The sequence below is a fragment of the Podarcis filfolensis genome, assembly GCF_964270895.1.
Source record: "Podarcis filfolensis genome assembly, chromosome: 2".
NCBI lineage: Eukaryota > Metazoa > Chordata > Lepidosauria > Squamata > Lacertidae > Podarcis > Podarcis filfolensis.
The window spans coordinates 8,920,249-8,937,348 of record NC_139605.1 but is presented as its reverse complement, the minus strand read 5'-3'; the positions used below and the strand labels follow the sequence as shown (position 1 = coordinate 8,937,348).

At 47.9% G+C, this 17,100-nt stretch overlaps 2 protein-coding genes across 10 annotated transcripts in view; one reads left to right on the top strand and one right to left on the bottom strand.

Moving 5' to 3' along the window:
* The window catches only part of LOC310756746 (uncharacterized protein), a 1,375,527-nt gene that overhangs the window by 111,598 nt on the left and 1,246,829 nt on the right, over positions 1-17,100 (top strand). The gene's annotated exons all lie outside the window — the stretch shown is intronic.
* On the bottom strand, positions 3,829-15,139 carry LOC310756647 (uncharacterized protein). Of its 9 annotated transcripts, none has more exons than XM_083601131.1 (5): positions 14,822-15,139; positions 12,345-13,230; positions 10,805-10,931; positions 7,744-7,926; positions 3,829-4,838 (listed from the first exon to the last, which is right to left on the bottom strand). In XM_083601131.1, exons 2-5 carry the CDS (start codon positions 13,113-13,115, stop codon positions 3,853-3,855), a joined length of 2,067 nt encoding a protein of 688 aa, XP_083457257.1. In that variant the 5' UTR covers positions 13,116-13,230; positions 14,822-15,139; the 3' UTR covers positions 3,829-3,852. The 9 variants fall into 9 exon arrangements, with proteins under 9 accessions (XP_083457257.1, XP_083457258.1, XP_083457259.1 ...); XM_083601132.1 differs by having other exon boundaries at positions 3,829-4,835; XM_083601133.1 differs by having other exon boundaries at positions 7,744-7,923.

The window sequence follows — 17,100 nt, the reverse complement described above, 5'->3', positions numbered from 1 at the left end:
GCCCTCCTTCCTTCCCCCTATCCAGTCCATAGCTGTCAACTTTGAGATTTGAAAATAAGGGATCAGCAGCCTCACCTGTCCTGGGGACAGTCTACGGGATAGCTAACAATCCGGGATAGCAGTGGGAAGCAGCGCTGGAATAAGGGAATTTCCTGCAAAAAAAGGGAAGGTTGACAGCTATGATCCAGTCCAAATCCAGCTCTGGGCTGCACACAGAAGCTTTGTGCTTCTTCTCAATGCAGAGTTGCTCTGCTGTCGTTGAAACCCGAAAGAACGCAAGTCGCGTGGAATATTAAGTGGCACAGGGTTAACCAGTGGAACTCACTGCCACTGCCTTAGATGCACTGAAAAGGGGATTAGACCAATTGATGGAGGAGAAGGCTTTCAACGGCCACTGTTAATGATAGAGTAGTTATATATGCTACCTCTTCAGGATCAGAAATGGTACCCGTTGCTGAGGATCAGGAGAAGTGGAGCGCTCTTAGGGTCACGTTCTGCATTCGAGTTTCCCAAAGGCTGACCACTGTTGGAAACTGGGTACTAAGGAGGCCTTTATTCTCATCCAGCAAGGCTCTTGTTATTACGTGCAAACGAGGCCCATCTATGCTGCTGTGGGTTGGGGTTGTCTTTAGGAATGGGGGGGACCCTTTAACCAATTACAACTACAATAAAATATTGGTTGGGCAGTGTTTTTTGGGGGGGGTGGAGAGTGTGGCCCACCTAGAAGTTGTTGGGACTCAGCATGGCCAATGGTCAGGGATGATGGAAGTTGCAGGTTATAGGTTTCTCCTCCATCTTCGAAACTAGAAACGCAGGCCGTGTCACTCTTCACTTTTTGAAAGAAAATCTCTACGGTGCAGCTTTTCCCGCAAATCAGAGGTGGGCAGACATTACATAGAAAGCCGCTATTGGCTCATAGAGATAGAAAAGGGGTGAGTCACAAACTGCCCCCATCAGCTTCCGGTTTGGGAGCTCCATTCATTTTATTCCGTTGAAAGTGATCGAAGCCCCGAGTGCCTTCTGAAAGAAATTATAATGTAGGGACATAGGAAGCTTCCTTCTACAAGAGTCCAACTGGCTCGGTACTGCAGCAGCTCTCCAGGCTTTCAGACTGGAGGATCTCTGTCAGGCCAGGGATTGAATCTGCAACGCAAATATTCTGCCCCTTAGCTATGGTCCGTCCCACCCCCACCGCAGAAAGTGCTTGCTGAATGCTATTGGTTGAGTGGTGCACAATTTTTTCCTGCATTTCAATGTCTGGTCTCTTATTTTGATGCATTCTCCGATGATTTCAGGTGCAAGTTTACTCGGAAGTAGGTCCCACTGTCTACAATGCATCTTACTTTCTAGGTAGACGTACGGGGTGGGGATTGCAGTTCAACCCTATCATACTTGTCTACTCGGAAGCAAGTTCATTAAATTCAGTGGGGCTTGTTGTTGTTTAGTTGTGTCCGACTCTTCCTGACCCCATGGACCAGAGCATGCCAGGCTTCCACTGCCTCCCGCAGTTTGGTCAAACTCATGCTGGTAGCTTCGAGAACACTGTCCAACCATCTTGTCCTCTGTCGTCCCCTTCTCCTTGTGCCCTCCATCTTTCCCAACATCAGGGTCTTTTCCAGGGAGTCTTCTCTTCTCATGAGGTGGCCAAAGTATTGGAGCCTCAGCTTCAGGATCTGTCCTTCCATTGAGCACTCAGGGCTGATTTCCTTAAGAATGGATGTTTGCTCTTCTTGCAGTCCATGGGACTCTCAAGAGTCTCCTCCAGCACCATAATTCAAAAGCATCAATTCTTCGGCGATCAGCCTTCTTTATGGTCCAGCTCTCACTTCCACTACTGGGAAAACCATAGCTTTCACTATATGGACCTTTGTTGGCATGGTGATGTCTCTGCTTTTTAAGATGCTGTCTAAGTTTGTCATTGCTTTTCTCCCAAGAAGCAGGCGTCTTTTAATTTCGTGACTGCTGTCACCAGTGGGCCATGCTCCCGGGTAAATAAGTGTAGGATTGCAGCCTGTGGGAGTAAGCCCCACAGAACTGAGTGAGACTTGCTTCCAAGCAGACAGGTATTACTACAGGAAGCAAAGTCCCCCTTAACAAAATGAGTGGTTTTTTGTTTTGTTTTGTTTGGCACTCCCAGCTTGCTCTTTGGGTTATAAAAACGCCCATTAAGTACAAGGTTGTGTGGTGCAGCATTCCATCCCTAACTCAGCCAGGCAGTGAGTGAACTTGGGACAGTCAGCCTAACTTTCCTTACAGGATTATTTTGAGGATAAAACAGGGAGAGAGAGAACCAGTGTGTCACCTTAAATTCCTCAGAGGAACAGCAGCTTATCATTGTAATAATACCAATCCATTCTTATAATATTTTTTTAAATAAATATTTATTCAGTTTTTCAATTTTATACAAACAATAAAGAAAAAAAAAGAAAAATATTAAAAACAAATCAATTTCGATATCAATTTTTCAATAACATGTTTCTTTGACTTCCTCATACCTCCCCTTCTTGTTTTCTAGTTCAAAATGATTATCCAGCAAATCCTAATCTCTTAACATTCCTTTTAACTAACACCTTATTTTCCAATCAACTTTTTTAAATTTTATAACTTAAACAATATTTATCCCATTTCTTTTTATCATAACAGCTAGAGACCACATGAATTCAATCCAGCATCTTTCAAAGTTCATTAATTTTGCAATATTTCTGTAAATAGTCCTTAAATTTCTTCCAGTCTTCTTCTGCCGACTCTTCTCCCTGGTCACGGATTCTGCCGGTCATTTCTGCCAAACCCATACAGTCAATCCAATCCGTTCTTATAATAAATACTACTTAACATTGGTATAGCGCTTTCAAGTGCTCTAAAGTGCTTTACACCTGTCATCTAGTTGTAATCCTTCACAACAACCCTGCAAGGCAAGCCAGCATGACTCTCACTCAATCTGCAAGGGACATGTCTGGAGGGATTGAACCTATCGCCCTCTGAGCAACATCCCACAAAGTTCCAGCCCTCTGGAATTTTCTGTCTGATTTTGACCCACCTCTTGCAATTTCTCACTGACATAAGGGGCATTGGGGGTTAAACAAATATTCTTTAAATGGACGGAAAATGTGTCCCAAACGAAGGGATAGTTATTGTAATAAGGGACAACCGGGGCCGCATGCTGGCACAGCACAGAACAGGAATAGAATTCAGCAATGGCTGCAGAATTCTGCTTCCTGCGACTCTCCACTTGCTTTCTTTTAAAAAAAAAAAATCAGGTCTCTGGTCCTTATGGGTGCAAGTATGTGCATGAAAAGTCGGGGCAATGCATGTTGAAGCACCAAAAGGCAGAGGAGAGGCTGGACAGGATTTTTTCAGGTCAGCACACATTTGTGTATGTGTATGCATGCTTAGGGACGTGGGTGGCACTGTGGGTTAAACCACAGAGCCTAGGACTTGCTGATCAAAAGGTTGGCGGTTCGAATTCCCGCAATGGGGTGAGCTCCGGTTGCTCGGTCCTTGCTCCTGCCAACCTAGCAGTTTGAAAGCACATCAAAGTGCAAGTAGATAAATAGGTACCGCTCTGGCGGGAAGGTAAACGGTGTTTCTGTGCGCTGCTCTGGTTCACCAGAAGCGGCTTAGTCATGCTGGCCACATGACCTGGAAGCTGTACGCCGGCTCCTCGGCCAGTAAAGCGAGATGAGCGCCGCAACCCCAGAGTCGGCCATGACTGGACCTAATGGTCAGGGGTCCCTTTACCTTTATGTGTGCTTAAGTGGAAAAAATGGAATATGCAAAACAAGAGCAATGACATGCAAAATTTTCATAACACATGTTGCAGAACTCAGCTTAAGGTGGAAACAGCGGTGTTGTTTATTTATTTAAACACGGAGTGCCCAACGACAGCCCTGGGACCAACCCAACGGTCTGCGGTCCCTGCGTCCCGTGGCTTCTTTCGTGCCTCGTACAGTTGGCAGCATGAGCAAAACTCTTCTCGCAGTGCAGATGCGCTTTCTGCCTCTCTCCCGTGTGCCTCCTCTGGTGAGTGACGAGGACCATCCTCCTGCTGAACTCCCTCCCGCAGACGGAGCATCCGTAGGGCTTCTCCCCCGTGTGGGTCCTCTCGTGGTTGGTGAGCTGCGACCGCTGGCAGAAGCTCTTCCCGCACTCCCCGCACTTGTAGGGCTTCTCCCCTGTGTGGGTCCTCTCGTGCTTCATGCACATGGAGCTCTGGCTGAAGCTTTTCCTGCAGTGCGAGCACCGGTACGGCTTTTCCCCGGTGTGGGTCCTCTTGTGCGTGTTCAGGTTAGACCGGTCGCTGAAGCTCCTCCCGCACTCGGCGCACGTGTAGGGCTTCTCCCCCGTGTGGACTCTCTCGTGCGACATGAGGTGCGGCTGCCGGCTGAAGCTCTTCCCGCAGTCGGGGCACTTGTACGGCTTCTCCCCCGTGTGCATCGTTTTGTGGGTGATGAGGCGGGATTTGTAGCTAAAGTTTCGCCCGCAGTCCAGGCACTCGTACGGCTTCCCTCCGGTGTGAATCCTCTGGTGGGCGACCAATTCGGCCCTCCGCCGAAAGGCCTTCCCGCACTCTAGGCATGTCTTCTCTCTCCCGCCTTTGGTGAGCCTCTCTTGTACCTGTCTGTTGTCACACAGCTCATAGAAGCGCTGGTAACAAACGACGGAGGCTGCCTCTCTTTCCTTATTTGAGGGGCCTCCTCGCCAGCTCACCAAACCTTCGCCCTGATCCAAACGCTGGGAAAAGTTTGGCTCAACGTTCCCCGGCAGGACCCAGTACAGATGGAGATCCCCGGCCATTTCTGGACGGTCCGTCTCTTCCTCCCAGCACCTCTTGCCACCTGCTTGGAGAAAAATAAATCCCAAAGGTGAGCACTCTCCTCCTCCAGGGGAGAAAAAGGGACTACAGGACACAGAGACCGAGTCAGGGCACGGGTCCAAATAGCTCAGTGTTAACTGCAATCACTGGCGATGCTCTCCAGGGATGGAGTTGGGGCATAGCTGTCAACGTTTCCCTTTTTTAAAGGGAAATTCCTTTATTCCGAATAGGATTCCTCGCAAGAAAAGGGAAAAGTTGACAGCTATGGTTCAGTGACATTTCCAGCCCAATCTCGAGATGCTGTGGAATAAACCTGGGACAAAGCAGGTGGTGTGCCACTGAACTAGACTATTTATTATTATTAAATGAAAGCTCAGAGTCTAGGGCACCACGGTGGCAAACCCTGCTTTATGGTATTGTTCGGGACCTGCTAAAAATATTACTAAAGTTAATCCATGTACCAAAAATTGATTAAGGTGTGGAATAAATACTAGCATAAATTAAGTCCAGGGTCTCTTCACCTTTGACAAAAGCTTTTTGCAACAAGGAAATGCAAAGAATTGCGGAAATTTTTTGGGGGGGTTAAACGCATTGTAAGGAGTCTGTATGGGAGTATACTGTATTTAAAAATGGGGTATCAGAATTTTTAGGGGGCTAACCAGGTTGGGATAGCTGGGTTTTGAATGTCTTATGTAGATTTTTCAATTTCGTTGTTCTGTATGGGACAATGACAATAAAGATTATCATATCGTATCGTGATTTAATTAGGGAATTCAATTAAGGCAGTCTGACATTATCGAAGAATATTCCCCAATATTTACATGCTAGGCTTGTAGTTTTCACTTTGACTGCAAAGAATGGACCCCTCTATGGGCACCAACAGAATACGATTCACTGATTATGAAGGGAACAACCAAAAAAGGATTAAGCAAAATAGCCGAAAATATTCTAGATACAGTGGAACTTTGGAAGCCGAACGCTTGTAAACTCAAATGTTTCGGCTCCTGAACAATCAAAAACCGGAAATGATTGTTCCGTTTTTCGAATGATTTCCGGAAGCCGAACATCTGGCATGGCTCCCGCGGCTTCCGATTGGCTGCAGGATGTTCCTGCAGCCAATTGGAAGCCATGCCTTGGAAGTCAAACGTTTTGAAGTCGAATGGACTTCTGAACGAATTGCGTTCAACTTCCAAGGTACGACTGTATATATCTAACACATAATTCTTAGCAGCATAGTTGGGAAAGGGATTTGGGGCAGGGAATTTTGTTGGAACAATGACAGCACATTGTCAACCAGGGGCAATGCCTGCCTTCCAAACAGACACTATTAGTACTCCAGCAATTTTTCTTTGCATAAATAAATTGATCTTTATTTACTTTCTAACATTTTTATCCCATTCTCCCTCCGAAGAGGTTGAGAGACAGCATGCAAGGCCCCTCCCCCATTTCATTTTCACAACAACCCTGTGAAGTAGGAGAGAGAGAGAGAGAGAGAGAGACACACCAGGCACCATACAAAGGGCTTCATGGGTGAATGAGGACTGAACCTCAGATCTCCTGAAACCATGTACCATTTCATTTGTTAATTTCTGCATTTATATAGCCACCCCATGACAAGAGGTCCCTAGGCATGTTGTGGTGAAGAAGATAAAGCACATTAAAAATACAGTATCAAACAACAAAAACTCCTAACAAGTTAATTAAAAAGCTGAAACACAATTAAGAAGCACCGATTAAAACTCAGTTTATAACGGAGAGGCCCAGACAATAAAAGGTCAGTTATTTAAAGGGCCCAATAGGTAGCACCAGGCAAATAAAACCTCTCTGGGAAGGCTATTCAAGTACCAGGGTGCCACTTCTAAAAAGGTCCTGTCCCTAGTGGGGACTCTCATCCCTTCATCTGGCGGGAAATCTCTGAGCAGGGCCTCTGAGGAGGATCTTAGAAGTTCAGGTGAGGTACAATACGGGAGAAGGCACTCGACAAACAGAGGCACCGTCTCCTAATGATGTCGGCTATGCGTTCCTCTGGACACGGAATTTGTCCCCAACCTTTCAGCAGCTCTGCAATGTCTTTTTGGAATGGATTCTCTCATGTGCAGTAAGGCTTGGTCTCTGGGCGAAGGTTTTCCCACAGTCCAAGCACTTGTAAGGCTTCTCCCCTGTATGTATCCTTTCGTGTGTGTTCAGGTTGGAGCGATGGCTGAAGCTCTTCCCGCAGCCAGAGCAGTTATACGGCTTCTCTCTCGTGTGGGTCCTCCGGTGAACGAAGAAAGCCGACTTGTCGCGGAAGCACTTCACGCAATCCGGGCACTCGTGAGGCCTCTCCCCTGTGTGGATTCTCTGGTGCGAAAGGAGGCTGGAGCTCTGGGAGAAACTCTTCCCGCACTCGGCACACCTGTACGGCCTCTCTCCGGTGTGGGCCCGTTTGTGCGCCGTCAGAGATGACCGGTCGCTGAAGCTTTTCTCGCACTCCAAGCACTTGAACGGCTTCTCTCCCGTGTGGATCCGCTCGTGAGTAATCAAGTTGGAGCGGTGGCTGAAGCTTTTCCCACAGTCTGAACACTGATAGGGTTTTTCCCTCGTGTGGGTTCTCCGGTGCACATCCAAAGCCGATCTGTCCCGGAAGCTTTTGGCGCAGTCGGGGCACTTGTGCGGCTTCTCGCCCGTGTGGATTCTCTGATGTCGAATAAGGACCGACTTGTGCCGGAAGCTTTTCCTGCAGTCCGAGCAGCTGTAGGGTTTCTCTCCCGTGTGGATCCTCTGGTGTATAAGCAGCCCGGTTCTCCTGCTAAGGCTTTGCCCACAGATTGGGCACTTGCACAACTTCTCTTGCCCAAGGTTTATTTCATTTTCGGAATCGTGTCCAAGCGCTTTCCCGCATTCAAGGTCGGCCTTTGCCCCCTTGGCATTTCCCTCCGGTCCTTTCTCACCTCCCCAAGAATTCGTGACTGCACCCCCTTCCTTTCCCTCTTGGATTTCAGAAGTTACTCCCCGAACCGGGCATTGGGCAACGCTTCGTTTATCCCTTTCTGCCAACATCCCACGTGGATCGTCTTCCCCGGGACGTCCTGTCCAATTTTGTTCCATCACCAATGGCCTCTTCTGATCATCTGCTGGAAGAAGCAGAGCGTCCACATGTCAGTCTCTCTGTGCTAAGGGATGAAGGAACAACAGGCCAAGCTCAACATCAGGAAGGAAGATCAGGGGCAGAACATGTGCTTTGCATGCAGAAAGTCCCAGGCTGGGAAAGATTCCTTTTCTGAATAGTAATAATAATTTATTATTTATACCCCGCCCATCTGGCTGAGTTTCCCCATTGGCGGCTCCCAATACAGCATTAAATATTAAAAACTTCCCTAAACAGGGCTACCTTCATATGTCTTTTAAAGATAGAATAGCTGCTTATTTCCTTCACATCTGAAGGGAGGGTGTTCCACAGGGCAGGCGCCACTACCGAGAAGGCCCTCTGTCTGGTTCCCTGTAACCCCACTTCTCGCAATGAGGGAACCACCAGAAGGCCCTCGGCGCTGGATCTCAGTATCCGGGCTGAACGATGGGGGTGGAGACGCTACTTCAGGTATACAGGACCGAGGCTGTTTAGGGCTTTAAAGGTCAGCACCAACACTTTGAATTGTGCTCGGAAATGTACTGAAAGCAGATCTCTCAGGACCGGTGTTATGTGGTCCCGTCGGCCACTCCCAGTCACCAGTCTAGCTGCTGCATTCTGGATTAATGGCAGTTTCCGGGTCACCTTCAAAGGTAGCCCCACATAGAGCGCATTGCAGTAGTCCAAGCGGGAGATAACCAGAGCATCCACCACTCTGGCGAGACAGTCCGCAGGCAGGTAGGGTCTCAGCCTGCATACCAGTGGAGCTGGTAGACAGCTGCCCTGGACACAGAATTAACCTGCACCTCCATGGACAGCTGTGAGTCCAGAATGACTCCCAGGCTGTGCACCTGGTCCTTCAGGGGCACAGTTACCCCATTCAGGACCAGGGAGTCCTCCACACCCGTCCGCCTCCTGTCCCCCAAGAACAGTACTTCTGTCTTGTCAGGATTCAACCTCAATCTGTTAGCCACCCTCCATCCTCCAACCACCTCCAGGCACTCACACAGGAACTTCACTGCCCTCACTGGTTCTGATTTAAAAGAGAGGTAGAGCTGGGTGTCATCTGCATACTGATGAACACCCAGCCCAAACCCTGGAGAGCTGCTGCCAGTCAGATCAGGCAATGCTGAACTAGACGGAGCAATGTTCTGACTCAGTATGAGGCAGCTTCCTGAGGAAAGTGGAGCCATGGTACTCCTTGCCACAGTGGGAATCCTTGTGGCGATATCCCGTATTTTTCGCTCTATAGGGCGCACCGGACCATAGGGCGCACCTAGTTTTTTTTTGGGGGGGGGGAATTAAGGGGGGGGAATTATTACCCCCCCCCCACAGCCCCAAAGAGCAAAGAAGCCAAGGCTGTCTTAGCTTCCTATTTAGCCACGCACAACCTTTCCAGCCGGGAGAGGCTGCATACGGATGGATCCCACTCGCTGTCTTGGCTTCCTTTTTAGCTAGCCCGAGCTTCCCCCGACCCCAGCCCCCAGAACGGGTCCGATCCTGGAGCTTGCTGCTATCCGCAAGCCTTCTGAGCCCGGCAGAAACTCCCACCGGGCTCCAAAGGCTTGCGGATAGCTGCCCTCCCCGGGCTTCGGGCTGCAGGCTGCTATCCGCAAGCCTTGGGAGCCCGGCAGGAACCGACCCCTCTCGCTCTCCAGGCTTCAGCGAAAGCCTGCATTCGCTCCATAGGACGCACACACATTTCCCCTTCATTTTTGGAGGGGAAAAAGTGCATCCTATAGAGCGAAAAATACGGTAAGTAGCAGTCGACAAAGAGGGATTAGGTAACAGTAATGTTGGTTGTTGCCAGCTGATTATGCCAGACCCAATCTCCATTTTCTCCCTGGCTTCAGTCTTGAACTGCCACTTTGTGACTGGTGGGCCTCGAGCTCTCTCAAGCGTGTTCTGGGGCTGAATGGTTTGAGAACCTTTGCCCTAAAATTCTAGATAAATGCTAATTAGGAGGTTTCCTAAAAGGCGAGTTAGCAAGGGGTTGTAGCTAAGGCTGGCCCTACTCAGAGTTAACCCACCAAATTTAATGGACATGACTAACTGGTTCATTCATTCCAATGGTTCTAACCTGACTCTGATGCAACTCTGATGTGAATCATTACTACTATTAGCAACAGGTAAGTTAAAAAATTATATCATCACCATCATCAATATGAAAATACAGTGGTACCTTGGTTTGCAAACAGTCTGGTTTGCATACGTTTTGGATTACAAACACGTCAAACCCGGAAGTGCATTTCCCAGTTTGCAAACCTGTTTTGGATTACATCCCACTTTTTTTGGTTACGAACAAAAAAGTTTTGGAGGACCCATTGGCGAAAGCGCGACTTGGGTTACAACCTGTTTTGGTTTACAAACGGACCCCCAGAACGGATTATGGTTGTAAACCAAGGTACCCCAGTAATAATAAATGGGACCTACAACAAAACATCACAATGTGTTTATTTAAGATTGTAAATAAATTTCCAGTAAGATTGTAAGTAAACTTCTTCCCAAAACATGTTTTCAAAACAGAGTACAACAGAAGTATCAGTAAACAAAATCTATAATAGAAATAAATATATACATAGCAATTTAAAGGCAAACCTTGGAAATGCCAAATTACACAGATTTAGTACACGCTGTAAAATTGTTGAGACGCATCTCTTCCAGCCGGCCACTTTGACTTGTCCCGCTCCTAGTGTTCCATTGTTTCTTTTCTAACAGACACTCTGGTGAGTTACACAGCACGCTCACTCTCTATTTGGCTAGGTGCAGGTGAGGTTACTGCCCCATTAGGCAATTTATGCAGTTCTTATGGGAGGGAGGGACACATTTCTCGACCACCTCCCTGGGGTAACTGTGGCTGGTAATCAGGTGCAAAGCATCCTCACCTGCACAGGTGGTTTCTCCGTCCCCCTCTTGCTTGACCTCTCTGCAGAGCCCCGCCTTCCAGGTGTCCGACGGAGCCCGCTCTGCCTCTGAAGACTCAGCAGCTACCTCCTTAGACACCCCTGGCACCTGGAAAAATAAAAGCAGAAATAGAAATTAAGCAGCTGCTGAGGCCCATTGGCATAAAAAGGTCTCTAAGAGTCAAAAGTGAAGGTGTCTGCTGTTTTTGTCCTGGAAGAGAGTGCTCATCCACAGCATATATTTAAAGTGCTATGATACCACTTTAAATAGTTGTGGCTTCCCCCAAAGAATCCTGGGAAGTTGAGTTTGTTAAGGCTGCTGAGAGCTCTTTGGAGACACTCTACTCCCCTCCCAGAGCTATAATTCCCAGAGTTCCCGGGAAAAGGGGTTGTTAATAAACCACTCTGGGAATTGTGGCCATGGGACGGGAATAGGGAGGCAGTCTCCTAAGAGCTCTCAGCACCTTAAAAACTGCAGCTCCCAGGAGTCTTCAGGAGAAGCCACAGCTGCTCTCAATCTGTATTAACCAGGTTTTTCTTGCAAGCCCAGAGGGTGGCAACACAAGAACAGGGCCTTCTCTGAAGTAGCTCCCCATCTGTGGAATGCTCTGCCCAGGGAAGTTCACATGGCACCCTCATTATACACCTTTAAGCGCCAAGAAGAAACGTCCCTTTTTAACCAGTCCTTTGGTTGATTTGATTGACATCCTATGCCCTTTTAAAATGGGGGAGGGGGGTTACTAGGTTGTTGTTTTTGTTTGATGATGTACTTTGTGGTTTTATATTCTGATTTTATTCTGTGAGATGCCCTGAGACCTGCGGGTACCAAGGAAGTCAAATGGAATCCGTTCTGGAAGTCCATTCAACTTCCAAAACGTTCATAAACCAAGACGAAGCTCCTGCAGGCAATCAGAAGCTGCGGAAGCTGCGTCGGACATTCAGGTTCCAAAGAACCTTTGCGAACCGGAACACTCACTTCTGGGTTTGCGGCATTTGGGAGCCAAAACGTTTGAGTCGCAAGGCATTAGTCAACCAAGCTACGACTGTATATAAATTAATTTTATTACAGTGGTACCTCTGGATGTGAATGGGATCCGTTCCGGAGCCCCGTTCACATTCTGAGTAGAACGTAAGACATGACTGCACATATGCGCATGTCGCGTTTTGCCGCTTCCGCGCATGCACGTGACGTCATTTTTAGCATCTGAGCATGTGAGAGCGGCGAAACCCGGAAGTAATGCGCTCTGTTACTTCCGGGTCGCCGCGGAGCGTAACTTGAAAACGCTCAACCTGAAGCACATTTAACCCGAGGTATGACTCGGGGACGACAGAGGACGAGATGGTTGGATAGTGTCTTTGAAGCTACAAACATGAGTCTGACCAAACTGCGGGAGGCAGTGGAAGACAGAAGTGCCTGGCGTGCTCTGGTCCATGGGGTCACGAAGAGTCGGACACGACTAAACAACAACAACAAATGACTGTATTATTATTATTAACCAAAATATGACCTCGCTGAAACCACCTGGCTCACCTCCTCTTCCCATCTTTCCACTCGGGATTGCTGCAGCAGGAAGTCCTCAGCCAGGGCCACTGCTTGCGTGCAGGACTCGGGGCTCCCCTCCCTGACCCAGGCCTGGACTTCCGGAGGCAGGACAGTCAGAAACTGCTCCAACACCAGCAGCTCCAGGATCTGCTCCTTGGTGTGCCTCTCCGGCTGCAGCCACTGTTGGCAAAGGTCCCGGAGGCGGCTGCAAACCTTGCGGGGGCCCTCAGCTGCCCGGTAGCAAAACTGCCGAAAGCGCTGGCGGACACTCTCCGCATCCAGGTCCTCTTCCTTTACTGTTCTAGGAATGAGGACCTCGCCTTCGGCCCCCAAGTTCTTATGGGCTTCACCGCTGGGCAGGAGTTGAGCCCCTTCCTGCCTCCTCAGCTGCAGGCCTCTCTCTGACGCTCCCTCAAAGGGAGGCAGATCGGCCTGAGAAATATCCCTCAGTGCAGGTCCCGGCTGGGGGACCTTTCCTCGTTCCAAGTGCGGGGACTGTGCCGCCTTCAAAAACCGCTGCCACTGAGTCTCCCAGCATCCTTGCGCTGCCCCCTCAGGCTCCCATTTGACATGGTCCAGTGCGGCACCTTCCCAGAATCCCTTGGCACTCTCAGGCGGGGCGGCACGAGGCTCTTTCCCTGTGCCGTTCCCTGGCTCGGTATCCACTGGGTCCTGCTTCTCAGTCTTCACACCCAACTTTCCGATAGTCTCCGCACCAAAATCGGACGCATCGCCACGATCTGCCGCCATTTTGGTTCCTGGTGGCCTGAATTGGGATGTGTGAAACGAGCCTCCCACCAAATCAGGTGCGGAAATAACAGGCCCTCCAGAGTTCACAGCTGGATTCTAGGTCGGGATCCTTTGCCTGAGGAAAAAAGAAAGAACGAAAGAACATTTCTGAATCAGAGGGGATAAGCAGGACCTGCAACAAAATTTTGTAGAGCCGACTGGTAACTGATAACATGAGTTTCCTTCTCCCAGGGTGCAAAGAGTGCTGCCAATCAATGCTGATTATTGCTTCTTCTTTAGATCTGTTATTTGCTTCTTGCCCGGAGGTCTCCAAGTGACTTGGAAAAACACAAATAAATGTATGTTACTAGCCCAGAGGTGGAAAGAAGTCCCTACCAGAGAAAAATGGCAGATTAAATTGATGGATTATTCTGAAATGGCAAAAATGACCAGAAGAATTAAAAACCAGGAGGAGCAAAATTTTAATAAAGAATGGGGGAAATATATAATTTACTTTAAAAGTCATTGTAAACAATTAAAATCATTAGTAGGATTGGAATGGAATATGTAGTTTAACGTCGAACTATGGTTGTAATGGAGATTTAATAGATTTGGATTAATAGAGAAGATGCAGGAAGAAAAAAGTTAACATAAGGACCCACAATGGGGAGGAGGGAAGTCCAGGGGAACCTATGAAATTCTCTTTTTATTTTGGTTGTTTGACAAATGTTTGTAAATTTCAAAATCTGAAAAATTAAATATATTTGGGGAAAAAGGAAAAACACATAAATGTATTACTCTTCAAAACCAAACCAAACCACTCCTCACCCCCTGGACTGAGACTGTTTTACTTTCTCGATATGGCTTCGATCGGCATGTTCTGTTACGTTCCACATCCCCATAAAGTGACTTGCTATTTCTTTGCAATGAAAGGCAGCCCCCAAATTTATTATTTTTACAAAAATGAAACAAATGCCCATTAGCACCATTTGTGCTCTGAAGCCCACCACATGAGTTGCCTGCCTGCCTGCATCAATCAATCAATCAATCAATCAGTATTTACTGATTATTTTTTCCAGTTAAAGCTTTCTGCTGGTTTGATTCCCAGATGTTGCATGCTGCCTTGGAATGTTTTGAGGAAAGTGTGGTTTAGGAATTCATATATCACTGCCCAGAAATGGAAAAAGGTTGCAGTACCAGCCAAGTAGCTAATTAAATTAATGGATTATGCCAAAATGGCAAGGTTAACGGGTGCAATAAGAAACCGATAATTTTTTTTTTTAATTAAAAATTGGGGAGAATTTGTGCAATATTTGAAAAAACTCGTTTATGCAAATAAGTTTATTAGCAGGATTAACATAAAACAAGCAGTTAGATGTATTATTCAGAGAAACTAAAGAATAACTTAAAGATGGAGTAATGTGGAAAATGCAGTATGAAAATCAAAACTAAAAAGAGACCACAAAACGGGGGGAGGGAAGTCAAATATATGTGTACTAGAAATGTGCGGGATTTCTATTTTTGTAATTTGTTTGTCTGCGTATCTTGAAAAAAATCCCATACATTTCTAGTACACATATATTTGACTCCCCCCCCTTTTGTGGCTTCTTTTTATTTATATCGATCTAGAAATTCGTAAATCACATCTTCTTTTCCCTTTCCCTCCTCCTCTCTTTTGCACTGCACGCAGCCCCACCTCCCAGCCCCTTGCAAGCGGGTTAACTCACCTGATCCCTCAAATCCCAGGAGAGCCTCCCGCTTTCCGGAGATGCAATATATACAGCATATATGAAAAAGCTACTTTGGGTCTCCCCTCTCCCACCAGGCTTCCCCCGGGAGAAGGCGGAGCAGGAAGTGACTCCGCACAGGCGCAACCCGTTTGCGAGGAAGTCTTTTCTGAGGATCGACCCCCTTCGGCGGTTGCAACCTGCACAAAACTGGGGTGGATCCCAGAATCATCTCCGCCCCCGACCCTGGGAGAAACAAAGGCCCGCGAGGCGGGGTGGGGGTGGGGAAAATGGAGGAAATTCCTGGGAAAGGAAAGGGGGATTGGAAACGCGTGTCTTTCAAGGCTTGGATTGGAAACGCGTGTCTTTCAAGGCTTGGATTGGAAACGCGTGTCTTTCCCCCACCCCCCATATATTTTTGTTTTCTTGCTGCTGGACTCCAACTCCCATCAGCCCCAGCTTACCGTGGCCAGTGCTGAGGGATGACGGGAGTTGTAGTCCTAAAACAGCGGCAACGTTGCTCAGGTTCCAATTCCAATTGAAAGTGTTGCAGGAATTTATGTATAGGTTGGGGGGGGGATGTTGCCCCTCCAGCAGAAATCATGCACATGCAGCCCACTACCAAAATCAGCACAATCGCTTTTGTGACTTGTTTTTCGTCCCCACAAAACTATTCAAAGGGCCTCTGCTGCACAATACCAAAGGTAAGAATTCACTGATAAATGTACTGGCTCACTGGGAAAACTTCAGAAATTCATATAGACGTGAGCTCAGCTACTCAGCAGCCCCTCTGCCTGAGTGATAATCCCTGGCATCCTGATAAAGTGGTACCTCAGGTTACAAACGCTTCAGGTTACAGACTCCGCTAACCCAGAAACAGTGCTTCAGGTTAAGAACTTTGCTTCAGGATGAGAACAGAAATCATGGTCCGGCGGCGCGGCGGCAGCAGGAGGCCCCATTAGCTAAAGTGGTACTTCAGGTTAAGAACAGTTTCAGGTTAAGAACGGACCTCCGGAACGGATTAAGTACTTAACCCAAGGTACCACTGTACCTGAGTGCCAGACAGGTAGCCATCCCATAAATAACAAACCCAGATGAAGACGAAAGGGTGTGATTAACTTGGCTGGGAAACAGGGAAATGTGAAGATCTTTTTTGTGATACTTGATGGGTGTTTGGTGGAGGGCAAGGAGAACCATGGGGCAGGGTCCAGGATGCTCAGATTACTGCCACCAGACCTCCCCTTTCATGATGTAACTGTGATGTATGAGTGATGTAGTTTGGGAGGGTGTAACATGGGGATTAGCAGCTAATAAAAGTTTGGGGGCTCTTTTGTCCGGGGCTTCCATCTTGTTCCACCTTGTGGCAGGTGGGAGTCCTGTCACAATAGTCTTCAATGAAGACCAAGCCTACTGGCTGCTGTTTGGCTCTGGTATTCCTGGCTGGTGTCCTTGTTTTTTGTCCAAGGGAGCCCTCAGATTTCTCTGTTAACAGAAGAGACCCCCGAGGGTCATCTAGTCCAACCCCCTGAAATGCAGGAAGTTCAACTAAAGCTTACTGAACTGAATGAGTAGCTCAGCTGATAGAGCGTGAGACTCTTAATCACAGGGTTGTGGGTTTGAGTCCCGTGTTGGGCGAGAAGATTCCTGCATTGCAGGGGGTTGGGCTAGATGACCCTTGGGGTCCCTTCCAAGTCTACAATTCTATGAGCAACCCCAGAACTCCATTAACCTTCACCCGCAGAACTACAGTTCCCAGGGTCCCGGGGAGAAAGAGTGGGACTTCTGCTTTGCCACAAAGGACCCTCTTGCTGCCGCCCCCTCCTCATGTTGCAAAACGATGCGCATGTGGTCGATGGTATCAAAGGCCGCTGAGAGATCCAGCAGAACTAGGAAACAGCTCTCACCTTTGTCCCTAGCCCACCAGAGATCATCAACCAGCGCGACCAAGGCAATTTCAGTCCCATGATGAGACCTGAATCCCGACTGGAAGGGATCCAAATGGTCCGCTTCTTCCAAGCGTGCCTGGAGTTGTTCAGCAACCACTCACTCAATCACCTTGCCCAAGAATGGAAGGTTTGAGACTGGGTTGAGCTGGCCCTATTGGCAGCATCTAAAGATATTTTTTTTAAGAAGCGGTTTGATAACCGCCTCTTTCAGCGGTTCTGGGAAGGCTCCCTCACAGAGAGAAGCATTCACTGGTTTGAACATTTGACAGGTTTTCATTATTTTCTCCTTTCGCAAGACAGTGGGTACATTTTACACTTAAAAAGTTACATTTA

Excerpts from the sequence above, each read along its gene's own strand:
- LOC310756647 (XM_083601131.1), bottom strand. The coding sequence starts at position 13,115 with ATGGCGGCAGATCGTGGCGATGCGTCCGATTTTGGTGCGGAGACTATC. Across the intron at positions 10,932-12,344 it reads GGGAAGAGGAGGTGAGCCAG|GTGCCAGGGGTGTCTAAGGA; the intron begins GTGGTTTCAGCG and ends TTATTTTTCCAG. Across the intron at positions 4,839-7,743 it reads AGTCACGAATTCTTGGGGAG|CAGGTGGCAAGAGGTGCTGG; the intron begins GTGAGAAAGGAC and ends TTTTTCTCCAAG.